We start from the raw sequence: 21,474 nt of genomic DNA on the forward strand, positions 1-21,474 counted from the left end.
TTAGGTAAGTTTGTCTTTAATTGTATCCTTTTAATTAACACATTCGTAGTTAATAAATTTCCGTAAAAAAAAAGAACAATAAACGTTAACAAACTTTATGGCTTACGTATTAAAGTTGCTGAGTGAAACAGCCGAAGCACTTGGAATCAGCTTACTATAAAGCTATAACTACATGAGTTGTTTACAAAATGAAGTTAAAGTGAAATAATAATGGCAAATGTTTTAAAATGTGAAGACTTCAAACAGAATTAAATTCGTTTTGCTCGGATAAAAAGGGGGGGTGTCAACACAATCATTTTGCTTTCAAAAACAAACGAATGGTTGACTTGCCCTCAGTAATCTTCCGGATCAACTACATCATCAAAGAATCGCGCTGCCTGAAGCTGTTTTCTTATGGCACCCACTTGGGTAAGGATTTTAGGCGATGTTGTTGAAACGGTGAACTTTTGCACGGCGGGAACCTGTAAAATAGAATATTTAAAGATTTATGAAACTTTTTTTTTAAATATTTGAACCTACCTCCCAACGCTTTTTAAGGTTGTCCATCTTTCGCTGTCCGTTTTCAGCCAGGGCTGCTCCAGTCTCCTGTCGCGTCATTTTGGGCATCTCGCGCAGCAGCGGCATCGATAGATTGTGGCCAGCCGCCTCCCTGAGAACCACATCCCGTCTAGCCAGCGATTGCGGTGTCGTCTGAGTGCCTCGATTGCGCGACTCGCTCTTGCTGCGCTGCAACTCCGTCTGCTGCAATTTCTGGTGCTGCTTGGTGGCCAGATCGCCGTAGTTCTTGAGGTAGCGCGACAGCCGCTGATCCGTTTGGCGTCGCATCCGCTCCACAGCCTGCTCGTCGGCGCTGTCCAGATCGAAACTGGTGTTGGCACTGCCCGAGGTTGTCGGCAGCTGCTCCAGGATGGAAGGCTTTACAGGCGTGGCCTTGTAGTCGGCATGGAACACCGAATTACGCGCTATGTTGACGGAGTAAGGTGGCGATACATCGGCTACATTGCTGGCCTTTGCATCCTTTGCCGGCGACACAGCATAGTTTAGTTCGAGAACTTGAAAGGAATTGTTTAAGGGCGGTTCCCTGTTGGTTTCCGTGTCATTGACATGCGTGCGTTCCGTGTCCCTGCCGCAGGCCACCTCCTCCAGGCAAAAGGAGCACAAATTGCGGCGACAGTTCATGCAGACATTCCGCTCCCGCTGGCATGCCCGGCACACGTCGCTCTTGGCCAGGCACTGGCTGCACATGGCGTACAGGCGCTCGCATTTGTGGCACACCAGGGCGTAGCTGCTCTGGCAGTTGTGGCTGGACTCGTCCCGTTGATCATCCTCCCGCTCCTCTTGCTCCTCCTCGTCCTTGCCCTCCTCTGAGTCATCGCTTGGTTTCTCTCCAGTTTCTCCATTCCTATTGGGCTCCTTTTGTTTCATTTTTAAAGCCAATTTCCGCTGGCAACGCAGACAGCAACTCTCGTAGCTCTTGAGCGGCTCATCGCACAGCGGACAAATCTTGTCGCACAGGTGGAAGCACTCGCGTTCGATCTTGGCCATTTGGGGCACCTCAAAGTCCAGCTCAACGGCCGGCGGCAGAGGCTGACCACGTCTGTACTCGTGATGCGCCGAGTTACTGAAGTATTTGTACACCCTGTTGGCGTTGCCTTCTGTGCTGATATTGCTGGCGTTGTTGCTCTTGCCTTTGGTGCGCGTTGTCCTGGGCGTTTCGGCTAGATTGTTGGTCCCCTTGGCGTGCAGCAACTGGGCATCCTGTTCCAGCTTGGCCAACAACTGTTCACGCATCAAGCGGTTCTGTTCCGAGTCGATGCGAGCCTGTCAGCACAGTGAACAAAAGTTAGCAAAGGTTTACGTTAATTCAATTACTTAACCTATGCGCGATAGCAATTAACTATCATTAGATTGTAGGTCCTAATAATCCTATCAATTACACTTCATTTTCTATGTCCAGCCATTTATTTTGGGGCCAAAGATTGTGAATCTAATGGTAATACCAATCAATGGGCAATTACGTCTAATCGAATATTCGGTATTACAATCTTATTGGAATTACAATCTCGTTATATAAATAAAGTCAAGGTTCTTTTACCCTCTTGTTTATAAATAAATTGTGTGGTTGAGTAGAGTGATAGAAAGTCTACAAAACCAGTTATTATGGCTTTAAAAATAAATATTTTAGTTTTCAAAAATCTTAAAATTTCTAAGAAATCAAAGCTTAAATTAATATTTTTCCGATTGAATAATTTAATAAAGTAAGCTAAAAGTAGGTTTTATAGCCACTTCAAACCTACATTTGGGTTACCTAACAATTTTCGTAGATTTCTTTGTTCAAATATCTTATTTGATATTCTAAGTTTTTGTTGTTTTTTTCAAAAAGAATCATCAAAATGACTTCAAATAAAATCAGCAATATTATCCAATAAGTATTGCCATTAATTCTTACCCTTTCAGCTCGTAGGCGCTCCTTTTCCAACTGCTCCTCCAACTGTATTGTCTTTAATTGTGCCTCAAGCCGTCTGTTGGCAAATATCAAATTGTTATTTATATAGTGAAAGGCATGTATTCATCCAATGGATTACCTGGTCAAAGCTGCCTCCTGGCGACGCTCCTTTTCCCTTAGCAACTCTATGGACCGACGCTTCTCATCAATTTGCTGCATTAAATCCCGCTGGTAATCCTTTTTGCGAGCCGTTTCCAGCTCGGCACTCCGCAGATTCCGCTCCATGATGCCATCCCCAGTCACAATGTTCGACAGCTCCACATGTCCCAGATCGTGGAGGAGCTTTTGACGTGTCGTTCCGGGCCGAATTTTGGGCGGCACATAGTTGGGATTACTATTTACAATTAACTCTAAGTCAGTCTTATCCGTTGTGCTGTGATTGGAGGTGCTTGTGCTGGATTGGCTGGAGCGGTTTTGTGCCGGAACCGCACCTGGTTGGGATGTCTTCCTCACTTGTCCCGGTCGCGAATGCTTGGTGACCGGCGGATGAAGCATCTGCAGGGTAGGGAAACAAAATAAAAACATTTATTATTATAAGTTCATAAATCTAACACTGCTTGGCATTACGAATGTTGGCACATAATCAAAATATTTTCGCATGGTAATATTGAAACGCTCACCTGGTGCTTGAGAAAGTTCTGCTGGTTCTCGCGCTGTCGCTCACGCAAATAATTCTGCCGCTTCTGATTTTCATTGTTAAAGCCGGGAAAGTACGAATAAAATGTGTCCGTAACCCATTGCTCCATATCATCCTGCGTGCGAGAGAGAAAAGAAATGTGATTGGTGAGTGGTGAGTGGTTCATTGGGGGGTATGTGTATATATTTTCATAGATTCCTTATCGAGGCGCTTTCTTTTCTTTTCCTTTCCTTTTTTCTAATTCGCGTTGTGTGTTTCGTTCGGCGACACTAACCACCAGCAAGAAGCTTGTATACATTTTTATATGTGGCTAGGGCCACAATTTGTTCTGGCTCCGTTCTCCGCCTGCTTTTTGGGGTCAGCAGCACCAGCACCAGCACCAGCACTAGCACTTCAGCAGGAGCTGCTCCAGCGAACACTCCACAATGCCTACTGCCATTTTTGCACATAATTTTTATGCCGTCGACATCGCAAATCGCGTGCAACGATGGCATCAACAAAATTATATATAATCCAAACTACAAGTTGTAGACAAGTTGTTGACTATGCTGATACCTAGTTACTCGAATACTAAAGAGCTTAAAATAATCTCGATCATTTGCATTTTTAAATAATAAAATTTCAAGCTTAAGCTTGATATATAAAAATAAATAAATTAAATTCCACATGAATAAGTGGCTATATTTTTAAAATTGTTCATGGTTTAATTGCTACGATTTTTTTTTTAAGATCATTTAATAAATGATTTCCCTTTTTTATTTATTACTATTTTGCAGGAATATGTTAAACACATTATATCTAAATGGCAGGTTTAATCTGAACAATTATTTTACAAGTTCTAAGCCAATCTTGTTGTTATTGATTGTGTTTCTTTATCCTCATCCTTCAGCTGTATATACTCATTGCCGTGAAGGGTAACAAAAATAATAACATAAAGGACGAGACGCTTCGTAAAACGACTAAAGGTGCCTTTAGCACTCGGCTGCGACGCCTTTCCACGCCAGTTTATCAACAAGACCCAGCTGTTTCAGCCTAGAGCTGTTCCTCCGCCAGTCGAAGGGAAAGCTGCACTTCAATTTATTAGCTGCATGCATTACGCTTCGCTCGCTATTAGCCCTGATGATGTGCGCCTTAATTAAAGTACGTTTTAACGTTTTCATCATTTGAGGTGAGTGCCTGAATAGACCGAGGATACCAGAGTAACTGCTTCTGCTTTGCATAATTAAGACCAATTTAAGCTGGCGATTGTTAATTGTTCAGTCCTACTATGAAAGCTAAAAAGGCAATAGCTTTCCAGCAATTCAGGTCAAGGAAAATATCAAAATAAAGACTGCAAATCAGTTGACTAAGTGTTGGCAAGGAGGGACCTGAATTAAGGGTCACGCAGTTCATCTTAGTTGGGGGAAAAGGAGGCAAGTCCGGGTTCAGTTTTTTCCTTATGCCATTAACCAAATTCCAGAGCCTAGACAACAGTGGGTTGCAATCCGAAATGAAGAAACATTTTAGGTCTTGAAGAAACCCAATTTATTTATTTGATACTTTTCTAGATCTTGAACTTATCAAATTATATATGTTTTAATTTCTTATATTAATATTAATATTATCTTTAAGTAGCCCACTGTATTTCGTCAATTTGAACGACTCTGTTTACTACGCCCATTCATCGCATTTTGTTGCGTGTCGCCTGGAAATTGGGTTAACTAAGTGCCAGCTTGTTTGTGTACGAAAAGTGCGAAAACTGATGAAAATGCGCGTGAAAGCTGAACGGGAATGGATGCCTTTGTTGTCGCCACGCATCGTTGTAAGTTCAAGGGCAGTTCAATGAATCTAAAGCGGTATTATTAAAGGTATTTTGAATACTTTGACAGTCAAATGACCTCAATTTACCCCAAGCAACGTCATAACGACTGAAGAAAGGATAACGATTAGTTCGACCATCCTCAACAAGCAGTTTAATTACGACTTGTCTGCTCACAACCTTGTCCAGGTCATAACTTTCGTTTACAAAACAGTAAAATTCTAATGTTGTTCGAGTTTCCGTGTTTGCCTCAATTTTATTAGCAAAAAGTTATCTATGTATAAATGTATATACGCGAAAATGCATGCAATATACAATATGCATGCATATACAATAGGTATAATATAATATTTGTACTTCAGCTTGGAGTTTCAGTTAAGTGGAAAGAAATGAATTGTGTTTGTTTGATTGACCTGTTTTTAAATTTACAGGAAAGGAAGGAAGCAATAGTTGTATCCATTATCATTAGCAATTTATGAAATTCATCGCAGGGCGGAGTTGACAGGTGGGCGTGACCAACACATGTAGAATGTTCACTTTCACACCAATGAACGTTGGAAAGGGAAAATAGAGAAAATACATTTTATTTTGGATTTTAGAAATGAAAATTAGGAGAGAAATTTGTTAATCTGTTTAATTCTTTTAAACTTTGGCTTTATTATAGTAAATGTTACTGAAAATTAAAGCCGAATAATTCGTTGGTGAATTATAGTTAGACAATTGATTGATTGACAATTAAATTTAAACTTCCTTAGGGTTAACTGAACCATGTCAGTTTTGTGTATTTTTAGAATTCGTTCAATATTTGGTTTACGTCATTTGGACTTTTGGGTTTACTTGTTGGCGCTTGCCGGCTTTTGCCAAAATCAAGTCAATTAGACTGCCCATTTGATTGTGTTCCGTTCGTTGGGTTTTTGATTTGCCGGCAATCAGCGGCACACCCGCACATTCCGCTCACCTCGTGTGGGTAAATTCGGTGGGTATATAGAGAACCGAGTGAGTAGTGTGCTAAGTAATTTCAAGTTCAGGTCAGCCAACAATAGCAAACGCAACAAACGAGCTTCGAATTACAACTGAGAGCGGTGCCAGCAAATTCATTAGGCGAATGGCTATGGCTATGGCTATGGTTCGTTCACAGAGCAGAGTCGAAATGGTTGGTAACTGGAGCACGGAATGGACTTACTACAGTAGCAAAAACCTACAGCCATGCAACATTGATAGCGGAAGGAAACGAGGCCACACTCAAAACGCAACAAAACACGGAATAGTAAAAAGAAATAATGTGAATAATTAAAATGCCCAACTAATTTGGCTGAGGGAGCAAACTGATAGGCTATGCTATCTAAACGGTAGGGTGAACTATGGACAAGCAATTATTGACTAGCCCTGCGAGAACTCACAGCACTTAAATAATGCAAATTGAAAAGTGAAAACGGGAAAGCCCGGACATCTATTTATTATGCGCCTTAAGCAACTTAAAGTTCTCTAATTGCAAATGCAGCTGCAGTAAAAGTAAATGCAATAACAACTACAACTCTGATAAGCTTAGTTCTATGATTTCAAGTTTAATAATCGAATTAGTCGGAAGATGACAATATAAGTTATCTACTAAAATGGCCATATAAAAAATTAGTTGACACTAGATCTAAAAATAGATTTTTAATTAGTTTAATTTGTCGAGCTCGAGTTTTACCTCGAAGCTTCTTATTTGGAACTGGAAGTAGAAATAAACACAGGGAAGGGTGTAACATAAAAAAGGAAAGCCATATGGAACTTGTCAAAAGCTATTCTTAAAACCTAATAAAAATAAATGAAAACCTATATCATGGTTTAAACCGGTACCAGGGCTTTAAAATCTAGATAAGGTTTGACTCACTGAATTGCACACAGCTAGTTAGAATTAAGAATGAGAACACTTTGAAATCTTATGTGCCACTGATATGAAGATTTGAAAATAGTTTGGGAAGTGCTCGAAAATACATGATTAGCTCAACGAGGCGTAGAGAAACAAATTTCGCACATTTATGGCCAGCCGCTTGACAAATTGGCAATGCGATGCGGTTAGAGGCGCCAGTGAAGCGCAACGCACATTCTAGAGCTTCAAAGCGGATCACTAGATGGGCACAGAAAAAAATTTTTTAAACCTAGGTTAAATCTATAACATTTCCCAAAAGATGGCTTTATAGCTAGGCCATAATAGAGCATCCTTTACTGGTAATCAATAGCAACAGAAAATCATTAGCTTAATTGTCTTATCAACTGTTTTTGTGAATAAATGTACTTATATAGTTGGTTTAGCAAAATACAACATATAGGTTCAAGTACCACTGCTTTCAAACGAACTTTTTCTTATTTTTCAGGATGAATACTTAGTTTTGATATTAGATTAGTGAATATCAAACTACTTCATTCCAATAAAGCGATTTATTATTTTGAACATATGCAACTTGAACAGTTAAGGTACATATGTACATTACACTTTTGTATCATCGAATTGATATTTAATAAGTTTATTTCACTATTCTCTTTTCAGTGTACTCACCGACCGACGGATTGGGAAGCGGTTCTCGCTGAGCGGTCGCTCGTTCTCCAAATTGCGCCGCATCGACGCATCCGGCGACTTGTACTGACGAGCGCTGCCGACGAGCAGCTGGCGCTGATTCGCGAATTCCTTGGTCGATTTCGAGGGACTGGGGTGCAGCACCTCCTCCACCGCCTCCTTCTCGGGCAGTTCCCCCCCATCCACCCCATCCAGGTGCAATTCCAGGTGAAGTTCTTCGTTTTGGCCGCCGGTTGCCAAGGAAGACGCCTCGGTGGCAGGTTCATTGGCCTCCGTGGACTCCTTAAACTCCTTGGCCCTGCGACATTGCACTTTGGGGTCAGTGGAATTCATTAGCAGGGCGGCGGGGCAAGGATTTTGGTTGGCCAGGCGCTGGCGCTCCTTTTCCAATTGCTGGCGCTCCAAGGAAAGGAACTGTTGCAGGTCCATCTCTGAAACAAAAGATATGTCTATCAAAACACACCGCAAACATGGGCTAATACCTAAAGTTCTGGTCTTTTCGGACACCCACCATATTGCAAATTGATCCAAATCACTTTTGGAAACTCAATGCCAACGCAAAAATGCTTTGTTTCTTATTTGCGCACTATTAAATTGGTTAATTGACGCTACGCTTTCAAAAAATGTTGAATGTTTTCCGCGTTCTATTTTGTTAAGTGTGACCGTTTTTGACTACCTGTTACATCTCGCGCCATAGGCACTAGCGCGTTGCACCAGTACAACAAATGGTCACCCTTAGGCAGTAGTGCTGGAAAACTTCAAACCGGAAACTGTTGTCAAACTGTTAAGTTGTAATTTAAACTTGAAGTTTGATACATTTGTAATTTTTGGTAAAGTTTTTTGTACATACAAAACCCCTTTTTTCAAAGTTTAAATTAAGTTTGAATACAAATATTTATTTATCGTTATTTACTATTTTACTTTTTACAAAGAAAGTACTCCGAGCCAAACAAGTCAAAGCTATCAGTATATTCCTTCATTCTGTTTGTGGTAATTTCATAAATTTGTTTAACAAAAGGAAAACAGATTCTTTCGGGAAAATTTGTGGCAAATGTATATGTAGATATTTTTTACACAAGGAAACTGTGTATATTTTTTCTAAGATCTCGAAACCAAGTAAATAGGTAAAGTAATCCAAACCACATATCGCGATGGGCTCTATGGGCAACCAGTTCATCCTGTCGCGGGAGCGTCGCCGCTTTGGGAGGCAGTGCCTCTTCTCCGACCACAACGAGATGATCCTGAGTGTGCAGTCCAGTGGACGGCTGCGCCTCAAGTACATTCTGCGCAATCCGATCAACGAGAAGACGCAGCTGAGCGAGCAGTACGCCGTCTCCTCGGCTTTGACCCACAACGTGACCCTGGATTCGCACGGGATCAATCACTTCGAGGGCGGCTGGAATGTCAAGGAGGTGAATGTGGCCGACGAGGAGTCCACCATGCGCTACCGCAAGAAGGTTGAACGCGATGACTCCTGGGGCATCGAGGTAAGCGAACTGATGCACAGCGTGATGGACATCAGTTCGGCCAACAATGCTGTCAACATCTACGAGGACTTCTTTGAGGATCTGCCCGCGGATCTGGGTAGTGGCATTAGCATGAATATTGCGGCCAGGGGCATTCACATTTTCCACGACCTCTGGATTCCCGGCCGCACTCTCAAGATGTGTGAATGGCTGAACAACGATCCCAATCAGTTTCTCCTGACGTACTGCAACGCGAAGAGCCTGTCTCCGGATTACTCAAAGCCGCTGAATATTTTGCCGGACTTTGGCAACAACAATGCCAATGCGATCTACATTTGGGACTTCGACGACGCCATTCGTCCGGTGGCCCATTTCGATACGAAAAGCGTGCTCCGGATCGCCAAGGTGTGCATTCGGGATGAGAACTACATGGTGGGTGGACTGCAGGAGGGTCAGGTGTGCTTTTGGCACACGGAAAGCATGGGTGGCGCCAAGGCGATGTGCCCCCTGGAGGCTAGTCATCGCGAGGAGACGTCGGCCCTCTGCTGGGTGCACTCGAAGCTGAACACGGAGTTCTATTCCGGCTCGCTGGATGGCTCGATCAAGTACTGGGACACCCGGGATCTGCTAATGCCGGTGTACGAGGTGCTGGCCGAACCGTATCCCGGGCAGGAGCAAAACCGACAGGACGCACATGGCGTCACTGTCCTGGAGTTCGAGTACACCATCCCGGTGCGCTTCATCGCTGGCACGGACATGGGCTACGTGTTCGTGGGCAACCGCAAGGGAACCACTCCGTCGGAGACCCTCGTCGGCTGCTACCAACTATTGGCCGGCCCCATTCGCGTCGTGATGCGCAATCCCTTCTTCGTGAAGAACTTCATCCTGATCGGGGACTGGCGGGTGCGCATCTGGTCGGAGGAGGTGAAGAACTGCCCCAGCACGTTCTACATCCGCCGCAAGCACCAGCTGATCAGCGGAGCCTGGAGCACTGGACGCTGCTCGCTCTTCTGCACCGGCGATGTCCAGGGCAACCTGGAGTTCTGGGACCTGCTCATGTCCCACTCGGAGCCAATCATGACCATCAAGTACAAGCACGCCATCACCCATTTGGTGTTCAAGCCCGACGGATCCATTCTCACCGTGAGTCTGGCCAACGGCGACTGTGCCATGCTCCGCTTGGAGGAGGGCATGCGAAGTGCCACGGTCAAGGAGAAGTCCCTCATGATGGCGGTAAGTTCTAGTAATCCTTTCCAGAAATCGTTCTTTTTTTTACATCTGCAGAGAGTGTTATAATTTCAGTCGTAAAAATGCAACGTAGTGAAGTAGATATTTTTGGTTCTAAGAAATATATATATACTCTTGGGAGGGAAACTCGATTCAACCATGTCCGTCTGTCCGTTCGTTTGTACGTTTGTCCGTTTCTACGCAAGATAAAGAAAAATTCTTTAAAAAAAATATGTTTCTTGTTTTTAAACATTATGCATAAAAACCAAATTTTTATTTCATTTTTCCAAGTACAGATGTTTGAGCGCGAGATATCGCGCTGCAAACTTTTGGAGGCTCGTGAGGAGGAGATTAAGCTGAAGAAGCGCTTGACCTCACTTCATCTGGAGGAGGAACGCAAGTCCAAGGAGAAAATAGACGCCAAAAAGAAAAAAATTCAGGCCAAGAAGGAGCAGGAGCCCAAAGTGGAGGATGACGCCACCATGTTCCTCAGGATGATAGAGAACGACACTGAATTCAGCCGGGCTCTGTTGGATTTCAACGAGGCCATCGAAAGCGTCACCAACAAGCGATCCAAGCGGGTTTTCGTCACGGAACGCACTGTTTTCGAGAGGGATGGACCGATGGCGGTGCAATAAGGAAGGAATTCTATAGTACCAATTGTATCTTAACATTTTTATAGAGTATTGTGTAACCTGTTTATGCATCTTAATAAAAGCAATGTGAACCAAGTTTGGGCTCAAGAAAAATCGCTTATCTAACAGATAATTAAAAAAAACATATAATTTCTAATCAGGAAAAAAAATTGTTTTTCGTCTAGTTAGAAATGGGCTATAAACATCTCATATATTAAAATTCCAAACTGTCAGTTTTAAGTAGGAAAAGTAGGCTGTTAACATGACATTAAACAAATAATATCAGTACCTGGAAAATTAGTGGGTATACTCAGGAAGTCTTTTAAAAAAAAAAAACAAAACAAAAATTTAAATTTATCTAGACTCTTGATTTCAGAGCTTCAGGATGGCCAGCAGTTCCAGGGTTATGGATAAGAGCTTAGCCTGGTATTCCAGCTTCTTCAGCAGCATTAAGCAGATGCCCATTAACGTGACACTCGTGATTATTTCCACCATCGTGTTCTACAAGATTGTGAGACTTACAAGGCGACGTCATCAAGCTCATCGCTATGAGAATCCAAGGGAAGCAGGTCCAATCGATGTGGGAAACGATAAGCTTCCACCTCTACGGAAGGACTTTACGATCCCTGAACTTCGCGAGTACGACGGTAACCGGGAGGACGGTCGCATCCTGGTGGCCATTAACTTCAATGTCTACGACGTTTCGCGATCCAAGCACTATTACGGACGAGGTGGCGTTTATCCAACCTACGCCGGACGGGATATTTCACGGAACTTGATACATTTCTCGGTGGAGTTGAATGATAGCGAAGAATTCGATGACTTGAGCGACCTTTCGATCAGCCAAATGAACACTTTGAGGGAGTGGGATCAGCAGTACAAGGAGAAGTATCCACTTGTTGGAAAACTTTTGCGCGTAGGAGAGCCGCAAACCAACTATGCGGATGAGGAGAATTTCGAGTTGGAGCAGCAGGTTCAGGATGGCTAACATTCATATAAACCGCACAAATAAAAGACTCCGTTTCGAATACAAATGAAACACATTTAAATGATTGGGTCAATTGATTGAATTGGGTCTAACAAAATCTCTCAAATAAAAGAACTTTATTTCGAATAATGGCTTGTTAATTGTTAATCTTTGGAAAATTTTTCTCTGCTTTGGAAATTTAACACAATTAAATTTTCAAATTGTGTGCGCCTAACAGCACGCTCTTAACAGCACGGTGTCGGCACGTGGAGGTATTTTTTAGCCCCTTATCTGCGCACGCGGCAGCCACTCTAATTTGGCTCTGCTTTTCGTTTCCACTTCCGTTTTCTTTTCTTTTCGTGTTTCTACGCCAGCAAGATGAAGTATGTTATCGAAAATTGTGCAAATACACGGTTAATTGTGTTATTTGGCATAGGCCAAGCCTACTTTGGCAATAGTATAGAGTGCCCCCGCTAATGAGTGTGTTTTCATTTACAGAATTGGCTTGTGTGCATTCAGCGGGTACAAAATCTACCCCGGCCATGGCAAGACCATGGTTAAGGTCGATGGCAAGGTAAGAACTCCGTGAAAACTCCATCGAGTCCAGTGACTAATAAACGCTTGCGTCCTTCCAGTCCTTCACCTTCCTGGACAAGAAGTGCGAGCGCTCCTACCTGATGAAGCGCAATCCCCGCAAGGTTACGTGGACCGTGCTGTACCGCCGCAAGCACCGCAAGGGAATCGAGGAGGAGGCCTCCAAGAAGCGCACCCGCCGCACCCAGAAGTTCCAGCGCGCCATCGTCGGTGCCTCGCTGGCCGAGATCATGGCCAAGCGCAACATGAAGCCGGAGGTGCGCAAGGCGCAGCGCGACCAGGCCATCAAGGTGGCCAAGGAGCAGAAGCGTGCCGTCAAGGCCGCCAAGAAGGCTGCCGCCCCCGCTCCCGCCAAGAAGTCGGCGCCCAAGGCCAAGGCCGCCAAGGTCACGCAGAAGGCTGCTCCCCGCGTCGGAGGCAAGCGGTAAACACCGGTAAACCCAACCAACCAACCATCTCCTCCTCGACGGTAGTGATGTGCTAAAGTTAATCCAGGATTTAAGGAACCACAAGTGAATTGAAAATTAAACAAAAAGCCACGAATGCGAATTCGCGGTGATCAAAAAAAAAACCTATCGCGTGTTCTTGTTTTCTTATAAAGTGGAATTAATTAAAAAAAAGAAGAATGCACATGGTGATTTTGCAAATCATTTTGGATCAAAAATGATAATATCAATAATTGGATATCAAAATAAGATTTACCAGAAGTACTTGCTATGCATTTGCCTCTTTTTAGCATCTTATTGACTAATTCACATTTGAAAGATCCAGAATATTTATGAGTAATGTTCGATAAAAGTGTAACTTTTCTTTGATTAATGTCATAATTATAAACAAAACTTAAATTGTTTCCCCAATATTAACTAATGACACTTGTGAATATTTAACAGGAGGTTTTTAATCTTCTTTTTTTTTTAGAAAAATTGTGCATAACACAAACATAGGCTTACAAAACTAGTCATCATTTGTTTTCTCTTTTATAAATTAATTGGAGTTCATAGTCATTAGCTCAGGAGGAATTTTAAAACAAACCCTAAATAAATTCGGTGTTATATTTTTTGAGGCCAATAAAGTTGGTGAGCCTGCCGACGGCGCACCCATGCACTTGAACGTAGGTCTGCATCGGATCGTAGAGCTCGGTGACTGGCTGCTCTTCGCCATCCGCGTCATCGTCCTCCAGCAGCGATTCCACATGCACCTTGAGCGGCCGCATCTCCACGAGCTGTACACAACCCAGATCGTGCAGGAGTTCCAACAGGAACATAATATCCACCGGCACCAAGTGCGAAAACCTCAAAAACAAGCTGTGCACAGTGCAGCCGACGCGGGAGATGCTCTCACTGAGGATGGCTCCCAGCCAGCGATCGAGGACGCGGCGGTTAAGGGAAGCATTCACCCGTATCCACGGCTGTGGCCTCATGGCAATCGCATCCCGGGAGGCCTCGATCGCAGAATTAGCCACTCCAGTGGACGTATCCTTGCGCTTTACCCTTTTTGGACGCTTGGCAGCAGATCCTCCCGCCTCATCGCTGTCACTTCCTGTGCTCTGCTGCTCCATAAGTTTGATCTTCTTCTCCGGTATCGAACTGGACGTTTCCGTAGCCTCCAGTCTGCGCTTGTGACCAACGACGGCTAACAGTGTTCCCGGTGCCGCCGCCACCTGGGGCTGCACTTTCTCCCGCTCCAAGCGCTTGATGTGAAAGGTGTGCACCACCCAGTTGCGTATGTGGTTTTTGTGGACGTACATGTGACCAACTATGCCCACTCGCTTGATGAGATCATGGTCGGCGAGAAGGTGCAGCGTTTCCAACAGGAAGTCGCCCAGTGGAAAGATCCTGCGCAACTCCAATCCTTTAGCACCAAGTGGTTGCTGTTCAATATGCTTGAGTATGTCCTCCATGTGGCGAATGGCACGAGCATCGAATCCTCTTTCATGGAGGACGGGTCGAAGGGTGTCAAAGGTGTTTTCGGTATACTTCCAGTAGGCCGCCCTGAAAGCAATATACTTATTATTGAAAACTGAAAGCCAGGGGAGATAGTTGTGAGCACATACTTGAGCACCTTGTCCAGCACAAAGGAGCGCATGTTGTCAATGGCCTGTTTGCCCTCTGGTTGTTCTACGATCTTCATGCTTATGGTGGGCAAGTGAACCACGAAAACATCTTGCGCCCGGGCTCGCTCTTCCTTATTCAATGCCGGCTCGTATTCCTGGACGCGATCCGCTTCCCAGGAATGTGGCTCATCGTCAAGCAACTCGGCGCAAATGGAGCGCCAGTCGGTGAGCTTGTGCAGGGTTTTCTCGGCCAGCTGCTTGCCCAAGTCCTTCAGCTCCATGGGCTGCTGTTGTCGCCGCCAGTAAGCCTCCAGTTGCTGGGCGAATGCCAGCAGATTCGAGATGTTCACAGTGAGCGGGCTGCCCGCCGGGTGGGTGTCCAGTTGGAACTGCTGCGACGAGGGCAGGGCATCGGCCACCAGTTGCCGCAGGATGGGCCTCTGTTCGTGCGCTATCCGCTCCACGGCGTTCAGATAGTTGCCGCTGCGCATGATGCAGTTGGCAAAGGGGCAATCGCCCTGCTCCAAACGCGCCTGACTCACAGTGATGGCCTCACCCAAAGCGTCCAAGGCGCAGAAGAAGTGCATGGCCCGCAGCGGCAGCTTGGAGAGCTGATTGTACGCACTGGCCGGCAGGCGGAAGCTCAGATTGGCGGGATGGAAGCGAACCCGCGACGACTGGCGGCCACTGCTCTCGCCCTCCAGCCTCTTCGAGTACTCGGTGTGCGGAGCGTTGTCAAACATGCAGCTGTAGTGATCCAGAATGCGGTCCGAGGCAGAGCCACTCTGGCGACCCATGGTGGACGTGTCCACGGTCAGGATGTTCGCCGGCAGCTGTAGCGATAGGCGCAGCCTGTTCTCCGACAGCCACTCGCTCATCACCAGCAGTTGGGCAAAGTGCGGCGAGGCCAGCTGCAATTCCTGCTCATCCCGCAACTTCTTGTCCAAGGCGAAGTAGCCATCGTAGACGAAGTGCGTCAGCTTGGTGTAGGTCAGCCGGTACTTGTACTTGGAGCTGAGTAGGTGACCAGGTCCAGAGATTTGGCGGCTAGCCGCCGACTGGATATTGCGTCGCTTCACCGCCACCAGCAGCGAATCCGCCCGTGCCTTGTTGAAGGCTGAGTTGAGTACCTCCTCGGAGAAGTGTTTGTAGATCTCGAAGGTCTGCAGATTCAGCAAGGTCTTGTCCTTGGCACAGCATATATTGCTGTGCAGCACTCCGTGCGCCACGGCCACCTGGAGATCCGTTTCCGTAGCGGGATCCTGGAAGAGCAACTGCTGCTCCTCGTGCGCCGACCGACACTCGCGCAGTTGGTTGCCAAAGGCATCCAAGGAGTCGGGCAGTAGGAACTGCCGGGTGACAGATCCTTGCTGGAAGGGGTTTAAGATGATGATATGGTTGTAACCAGAGATCGTACATAAGAGTTATTACAATTACAAATATAAATACAATTTGTTTTTGCAATTTTTCTTATAAATAATTATAATCATTACGATTTTGTGGTTGCAACTCACCGACTTGGCGACCATCCGCTGCAACTTGGCCATCATGAGTGCAAAATGAACCATCAGCGCCCCTTGGAAGTCGGTCTTGTTGGGATAGTCCCGCTTCAGCTGACTCAGGAATCGATCGTTGTAGACCTTGGTGAACTGCGGCTGCGTCTGCATGGCATAGATCCAGCCGGGCACGTCCGGAATGTCGCGCCTCATCTTCACCAGGAACTGCACGCGACGCACACATGCCTGGGTGGTCTTGTTGCAGATGCCCAACCAGCGGCGTATTAAATCCCGGCAGACCAAGGCCAAGTCACACAAGGTGAGGGTCATGGTGGGTGCGTCTATGAACATGTAGACAGCCCGACCCATCTTGAGCAGGCGATCCTCCTCCGGCGCCCATTTAACACGTAGTGTCCGCATGTTTCGCAACGCATCCCGGTCGATGTCGTCGCGCGGACCTGTCGTCTTGTTTTTTGTTGTCTTAGTGGCAGGCAGATCGCGAGTTTTGCGTACCGCCAGCCGGGGACCAATCTTCAGACGCATAATGGTGGCCCGTTTCCGGACTGGTTTCTTTGCCCGCTCCCTCGCTGCAGCCGATTTGCCGCCATTCTGACGCTGCACCCACGACCAGTGACGAAACTGATGGGCAAACAAGTGCGAGCTCAAGCCAGCGGCGCCCAGGTGATCACCCGGAACCGAACCATTGTCCAGCTCAACGGCCTGGTCAAACTCAACGGTGGGCTGGAATACGAGGACCTTCAGGCGCGCCGGTAGCTTCTTCTGCGAGCTCAAGGTCTTGCGGTAGCCGAGCTTTGTGTAGATGCAGATGTGCTGCAGCTTGGCCCAGTAGTTGCCCACTTGCTCGGCGTTGAAGAACTCGAAGTTGAGCTGTGTGTACGAGCGATCGGCGCTGACCTGCATGTAGTTGTGCTCGGTGCTGGATGTGGTGTCCAGCAGGCGGGTGCGCTGATTGAGGAACACCCAGCGATGCAGCGAGTCGCGACCCAGCTTTTGCTCGCTCACCTAAAACAGAGTTTAGAGTTTTTGCATTGTAGCTTTAAATCGATTAAGCGCTTAAGTGGATTACCTGAATCAGACCCATGTTGTTCAGTAGCCGCAGAGTGCCCACGTACAGTTGCTGCAACTTGAGGCGCGGCACAATGGTGTCCAACTTGAGCTGCGACAGCAGGTAGTGCTGCCGGATGGGATGCTGCAGCTGGAGACGCAACTCGTCGCTGGCCTCGCGCTCAATGCGGCAGATGCGCAGGAAGAGGGACAGCGGCATTCGATCCATGGCGTCCATGAAGTACAGCCAGCCGGATGGTTTGTCCTCGTACCGTGGCAACGGTGGGATAAAGGTGCGCCAGCTGATGTCTTCGGTATAGGGCTGCACGGAATCCTCCTCCGCCTGCCACTCTTCTAGGAACTGACGTGGCTGCAACGCTGGCTCTGATTTCTGCCACTGCTGCACCAGTTCGACGGTCATGGGAATGGGCTTTTGATCCAACGACAGCTGATGGTACAGATAGTACAAGAACTCGTGCAGAGTCCTGGCCAGCAGCAGCTTGGGCGCCTGCGTCTTGCACACCACTGCTGGACGCTCTGCCACCAGTTTACGACGTGCCAGCACCTCCTTGCGTTCCCGGGGATGCAGCTGCGACGGTCGCTTCATGCGCTCCTCGGTGAGCAAATGGAAGTTGCTCTTGAGCTTGAGGATTTCGCGTTTCATCACCACGTGATCAAGTCCAATCTTCGGGTGCGTGGCGAAGCGGTAGACGCGAACTCGCTGCTGGTAGTGAAGGGTGATCTCGAAGACGTTGATGACATGATCCTCCACCAAGGGACGCAGCAGGCGCAGCAACGAGCGACGGCACAGGCTGTCCTTGAAGCCAGCCTGGCGCTCCTCTGCCTGGAGGTTCTTTTGCAACCGATGCAGGGCCACCAGGCAGTGCTCATCAATTTGGCGTGTAATAAATCTCTGGCGGCCAAGTTGGCGCTGCGTCTGGTTAGTCGTCCTGGTCTTCTTTAGCTTAAACGCTATGGGTCGGGCATTCATCACGATTTCGGGCATGTCCTTGAGCGTGATTTCATTGCTTTCGGTAAAATTCTGGAAAGGAAATAACATGTATTAGAGTGCGCTATTATTCAAAGACCATCACTTACCGGCTCATCGGCGCACTTGATTTCCTTCTCCTTCTTCTTGATTACATCGTCCTTAGCAAGGTCCTCTAAGTGCTCGACGGCCACCAAGCGGAACTGGCGGCTCTTGCCCACCTGCTCCGAGTACTCCTTGACCTGGCCATTTTTATTCATCCGCTTGACAAAGTGGCGCATTGAGTTTGCATTGATCCCCGTGTAATGGGACAATTCGGTGCTGTTTAGGCCACGTTTGCCAAACCTGGCCACAGCGCGGAGCACCTCCTCCTCGGGAGGCATGTCCAGGTAGCAGTGTCCCACATCCAGGAACTCGGACACCGGATTCTCCTCACTTTCCTCGCTCTTGTACAGGTCTTCCAGCTGCATATTGGGATTGCGCAGCTGTATTACGGTCACCTTGCGTGTGGTTGACTTGGACTGCTTCCCCGACTTGGTCAGCACGTTGACGGCCTTCTCCACTTGCTTGGTCTCGAAGAACTTGCGAAAGGCGTGGGTGACCAGCAGCTTCTTCGGCTTGAAATGGGTCGGTCGTCCGAGCAGCTCGGTCAATTCGGTGACGGGCACTTGGCGACTGCTGGTCCGCATTATACCCAGGTACAGCTTCTCGAGGTTCTGCTGCGAGTGGTTTTTGTAGATCCGGTGAAAGCGCGGCAGCATCAGCAGCGAAGAAACCAAGAAGCGACCCTTGTTGATTTCGTTATAGTTCTGGGCAGTGATCAACTGCAAGTTTAGCAGTTTGTTTCTGGAAAAAATGACTTGATTGAATTAAAATCTATAAAACTTAAAGACATGCAGCTGCGGTCAAAATATGTAGTGTATGGTGCTGCAAAACATACCTTTACGACAACTTTAAGTTAATTTATTTTAGTTCTTAATAACTTATAACAAAAGGACTGCAACTCACTTGATATAGAAGAGGATTCCAGTGTCCTTGCTGTAGTTGATCAGCGACCAAGGGCCTCCGGTGGTGTGGCCGCTGTAGCGCATCCGTCCGATGGCCTCCAGGAAGATGTAGTTGGGCAGCGGCAGGCGCTGGGGCAGCATGAGGTTATTGGGGGTCAGCGCCGTTTCCCGCAGTTCCTGCGAGGCCACCACGACGAGCCGGCCAGCCCACTGATCGGTGGCTTGGGCGGCATTCAGAGCCTGCAGATCGCTGGCCGGGATGGGTTTGCGGGTCTTGAAGTCACTGCAGTTACCCATGACGCCGTCCTCTTGCACGTAGGCGGGTGGGTACAACATATAAGGGCACTGCTCCGGCACCACGGGCATGCCCAGTTGCTCGTCCATGTCGTTGAGGCGATCGTAGAAGGGCATCAGAGGACGCTCTGCCGGCAGCTCAAAGAACTCGATCTTGTGGAGCGGTGTTCGGAGCAGCAGGGTCCACGCCTGCTCCCGAATCCTATCGGGCAGCGGAGAAGGTGCAAACTCGAGGCGCCTGGCCAGCAAGTCCCACAGATCTGAAAATGGCATTGGGATTTACTTGATTTCTTGTGCTTTTAGAAAGGTAATCTCTTACAGGGCAGTGTCACCCCTTCCAAGCCTTCGAGGGCCACTTCATCGTAGATGGCATTTATCCAGGATCCCCCAGAACTGGCACTCATTCTTAACAACTTTGTTTCAATCTAGTAAATAAAATCAAAACAAATAAATTGCGATTTATATAAGTAGAGTTGCCAGGCTCTGCAAAGTTGTCGATAATAAGCAATCAGCTGTTGCTCAATCGTCACTATTGTTCCCTAAATTACCAAAATATATGCTGCTGCCAACCACTGTTATATTATCGATAGTTAGTGTGTTATCGATAACAAACCAGCCCACGCACCAACAGTTGCTAAATAGTAAATATACGCTGTTGTCTTCTTATACAGCCTAAATAGCTTGTTAATAACTACATTTTGGTTATAAAATGTCATCCGCTATATATTTGGAGAACTATCTGGATGGTGGGTACATAGTTACATCTGAAAACAGGCGGGAAACCTCAATATCCAATATCTGCCATTTCCAAACAGGCCTGGAGAGTTTGCCCACCGAGCTGGAGCGAAACTTTAAGCTGATGCGGAAACTGGACGATCGCGCCCAAACCGCAATGAAGAGCATCGACAGCCATGCCAAGGATTTCATGCGAAAGCTGGGCGAGAACGGGGCCATGAGCGACGAGGAGCGCAAGGAGCGCCAGGAGGACATCAAGGCGCTGTTCGGAAAGGCCAAGGAGTACAGCGACGACAAGGTGCAGCTGGCCATCCAGACATACGAGCTGGTGGACAAGCAGATCCGACGCCTGGACAACGACCTGGCCCGTTTTGAAGGCGAGATCCAGGAGAAGGCTTCCTCCACGCGTGCCAAATCCGAGGAAGTGGTGGCCAAGAGTAAGAGTGAACTTTGGTGTCCCACTTTCCATAAGCTAAGCTTCTACTTTGACTCCTTCCTGCAGAGGGTCGCAAAAAGACCAAGGACAGCAAGGCGACGGGCAAGAAAAAGAAGTCCGCCTCCTCGGACGAGGACACTGGGCGTGGCAGCAACCAGACCAACGCCAATTCCAGCCTCAATTCGAGCAGCAATGCCGGGCAAGGTACCAAAAAGAAAAAGTCCAAGGTAAATCAAGAAAAAGAAACTCGCAAGGGGGGCGCACAAAAGGTAAACCATCCACATTCTCATATACATTGTTAGTACTCTAGTTTGTTTACCCGTTTTCCCAGTTTTGGTTGGCCCGATGTAGAAGAATTAGTTCCTATTTTGTAGCTTACTCCCCGTAGATATCCTGCATTCTCCATTGTCTTCAGATTGTCGTTTGCATTTTAACTTATGTATCTGCAAGAGACTACCATCTGGAAAGCCATTACTTATGATTCTGTTAATTCTCCACTCAGAAAACCGTCGAAGTGGATGACTCCGAAAAGGAATCGTGCCACACGGCCGCCACGCATCCCAGCGACGTCATGGACATGCCCGTCGACCCCAACGAGCCAACGTATTGTTTGTGCCACCAGGTGTCCTATGGCGAGATGATTGGCTGCGACAATCCCGACGTGAGTATCCGCTTTTCACTCATTGAGTGGTCAGTTCTTAAGGATTCTCCACCCCTATTCAGTGTCCCATCGAGTGGTTCCACTTCGCCTGCGTTGGCCTCACCACAAAGCCGAAGGGCAAGTGGTTCTGTCCCAAGTGCACGCAGGACCGGAAGAAGAAATAGATGCCATCCTTTATAAGAACGTAGAATACAACTAGCTTAAGCACTAATTTACTAATTAAAATAAAGTTCTGGCATGTAACTGTCATTAATTTATATTTCCAATTTTGTTAGTATTTTGGTAAGATTATTAAGGGAATTTTATGACCACAAAATTAGATTTTATTTTGTATCTCTTGTTTACAGCA

The 21,474-nt window shown here is 46.8% G+C and overlaps 6 protein-coding genes across 10 annotated transcripts; 4 read left to right on the top strand and 2 right to left on the bottom strand.

Moving 5' to 3' along the window:
• Window positions 1-15: 15 nt before the first annotated feature.
• On the bottom strand, window positions 16-8,166 carry LOC108149523. 3 transcript variants are annotated; one of them, XM_017277151.2, is made up of 7 exons: window positions 8,013-8,166; window positions 7,484-7,932; window positions 3,127-3,258; window positions 2,586-3,001; window positions 2,450-2,522; window positions 520-1,821; window positions 16-461 (listed from the first exon to the last, which is right to left on the bottom strand). In XM_017277151.2, exons 2-7 carry the CDS (start codon window positions 7,928-7,930, stop codon window positions 333-335), a joined length of 2,499 nt encoding a protein of 832 aa, XP_017132640.1. In that variant the 5' UTR covers window positions 7,931-7,932; window positions 8,013-8,166; the 3' UTR covers window positions 16-332. The 3 variants fall into 3 exon arrangements, with proteins under 3 accessions (XP_017132640.1, XP_017132642.1, XP_017132641.1); XM_017277153.2 differs by lacking the exons at window positions 7,484-7,932; window positions 8,013-8,166 and adding an exon at window positions 6,818-6,835; XM_017277152.2 differs by lacking the exons at window positions 7,484-7,932; window positions 8,013-8,166 and adding an exon at window positions 5,900-5,975.
• A 298-nt stretch (window positions 8,167-8,464) lies between these two features.
• Window positions 8,465-10,925, top strand: LOC108149245 (dynein intermediate chain 3, ciliary). The gene is made up of 2 exons (XM_017276681.2): window positions 8,465-10,200; window positions 10,491-10,925. The coding sequence occupies exons 1-2, from the start codon at window positions 8,653-8,655 to the stop codon at window positions 10,830-10,832; spliced, it is 1,890 nt and encodes a 629-aa protein (XP_017132170.1). The 5' UTR covers window positions 8,465-8,652; the 3' UTR covers window positions 10,833-10,925.
• Window positions 10,926-11,073: 148 nt separating this feature from the next.
• Window positions 11,074-11,863, top strand: LOC108149278 (membrane-associated progesterone receptor component 1). Of its 2 annotated transcripts, none has more exons than XM_017276721.2 (2): window positions 11,074-11,129; window positions 11,206-11,863. In XM_017276721.2, the coding sequence occupies exon 2, from the start codon at window positions 11,215-11,217 to the stop codon at window positions 11,815-11,817; it is 603 nt and encodes a 200-aa protein (XP_017132210.1). In that variant the 5' UTR covers window positions 11,074-11,129; window positions 11,206-11,214; the 3' UTR covers window positions 11,818-11,863. The 2 variants fall into 2 exon arrangements, with proteins under 2 accessions (XP_017132210.1, XP_017132209.1); XM_017276720.2 differs by having other exon boundaries at window positions 11,108-11,129; window positions 11,192-11,863.
• A 232-nt stretch (window positions 11,864-12,095) lies between these two features.
• On the top strand, window positions 12,096-13,247 carry LOC108149424 (60S ribosomal protein L24). The gene is made up of 3 exons (XM_017276991.2): window positions 12,096-12,179; window positions 12,295-12,370; window positions 12,432-13,247. Exons 1-3 carry the CDS (start codon window positions 12,175-12,177, stop codon window positions 12,816-12,818), a joined length of 468 nt encoding a protein of 155 aa, XP_017132480.1. The 5' UTR covers window positions 12,096-12,174; the 3' UTR covers window positions 12,819-13,247.
• Window positions 13,248-13,270: 23 nt separating this feature from the next.
• LOC108149423 (general transcription factor 3C polypeptide 1) lies at window positions 13,271-19,778 on the bottom strand. Its single transcript, XM_017276990.2, has 7 exons — window positions 19,613-19,778; window positions 19,001-19,553; window positions 18,103-18,838; window positions 17,027-18,046; window positions 15,958-16,962; window positions 14,444-15,813; window positions 13,271-14,381 (listed from the first exon to the last, which is right to left on the bottom strand). The coding sequence occupies exons 1-7, from the start codon at window positions 19,695-19,697 to the stop codon at window positions 13,424-13,426; spliced, it is 5,727 nt and encodes a 1,908-aa protein (XP_017132479.1). The 5' UTR covers window positions 19,698-19,778; the 3' UTR covers window positions 13,271-13,423.
• A 123-nt stretch (window positions 19,779-19,901) lies between these two features.
• LOC108149464 (inhibitor of growth protein 5) lies at window positions 19,902-21,384 on the top strand. 2 transcript variants are annotated; one of them, XM_017277068.2, is made up of 5 exons: window positions 19,902-20,039; window positions 20,109-20,465; window positions 20,531-20,733; window positions 20,967-21,125; window positions 21,188-21,384. In XM_017277068.2, exons 1-5 carry the CDS (start codon window positions 20,003-20,005, stop codon window positions 21,287-21,289), a joined length of 858 nt encoding a protein of 285 aa, XP_017132557.1. In that variant the 5' UTR covers window positions 19,902-20,002; the 3' UTR covers window positions 21,290-21,384. The 2 variants fall into 2 exon arrangements, with proteins under 2 accessions (XP_017132557.1, XP_017132558.1); XM_017277069.2 differs by having other exon boundaries at window positions 20,531-20,691.
• Window positions 21,385-21,474: the final 90 nt, after the last annotated feature.

Source organism: Drosophila elegans, unplaced genomic scaffold (assembly GCF_018152505.1).
Source record: "Drosophila elegans isolate 14027-0461.03 unplaced genomic scaffold, ASM1815250v1 contig_814, whole genome shotgun sequence".
Classification (NCBI taxonomy): Eukaryota; Metazoa; Arthropoda; class Insecta; order Diptera; family Drosophilidae; genus Drosophila; species Drosophila elegans.

Bases quoted from the DNA above. Each gene is read 5' to 3' on its own strand.
- LOC108149523 (XM_017277151.2), bottom strand. From the start codon at position 7,930: ATGGACCTGCAACAGTTCCTTTCCTTGGAGCGCCAGCAATTGGAAAAG. The intron at 2,523-2,585 runs GTAATCCATTGG...ATTTGCCAACAG, and splicing joins CAGGAGGCAGCTTTGACCAG to ACGGCTTGAGGCACAATTAA. The intron at 1,822-2,449 runs GTAAGAATTAAT...CTGTGCTGACAG, and splicing joins AGCGCCTACGAGCTGAAAGG to GCTCGCATCGACTCGGAACA.
- LOC108149245 (XM_017276681.2), top strand. From the start codon at position 8,653: ATGGGCTCTATGGGCAACCAGTTCATCCTGTCGCGGGAGCGTCGCCGC. The intron at 10,201-10,490 runs GTAAGTTCTAGT...TTCCAAGTACAG, and splicing joins AGAAGTCCCTCATGATGGCG to ATGTTTGAGCGCGAGATATC.
- LOC108149278 (XM_017276721.2), top strand. From the start codon at position 11,215: ATGGCCAGCAGTTCCAGGGTTATGGATAAGAGCTTAGCCTGGTATTCC.
- LOC108149424 (XM_017276991.2), top strand. The intron at 12,371-12,431 runs GTAAGAACTCCG...GCGTCCTTCCAG, and splicing joins TGGTTAAGGTCGATGGCAAG to TCCTTCACCTTCCTGGACAA.
- LOC108149423 (XM_017276990.2), bottom strand. From the start codon at position 19,697: ATGAGTGCCAGTTCTGGGGGATCCTGGATAAATGCCATCTACGATGAA. The intron at 19,554-19,612 runs GTAAGAGATTAC...TGCCATTTTCAG, and splicing joins GGAAGGGGTGACACTGCCCT to ATCTGTGGGACTTGCTGGCC. The intron at 16,963-17,026 runs GTAATCCACTTA...ACTCTGTTTTAG, and splicing joins ACAACATGGGTCTGATTCAG to GTGAGCGAGCAAAAGCTGGG.
- LOC108149464 (XM_017277068.2), top strand. From the start codon at position 20,003: ATGTCATCCGCTATATATTTGGAGAACTATCTGGATG. The intron at 20,040-20,108 runs GTGGGTACATAG...ATTTCCAAACAG, and splicing joins TTTGGAGAACTATCTGGATG to GCCTGGAGAGTTTGCCCACC. The intron at 21,126-21,187 runs GTGAGTATCCGC...ACCCCTATTCAG, and splicing joins TTGGCTGCGACAATCCCGAC to TGTCCCATCGAGTGGTTCCA.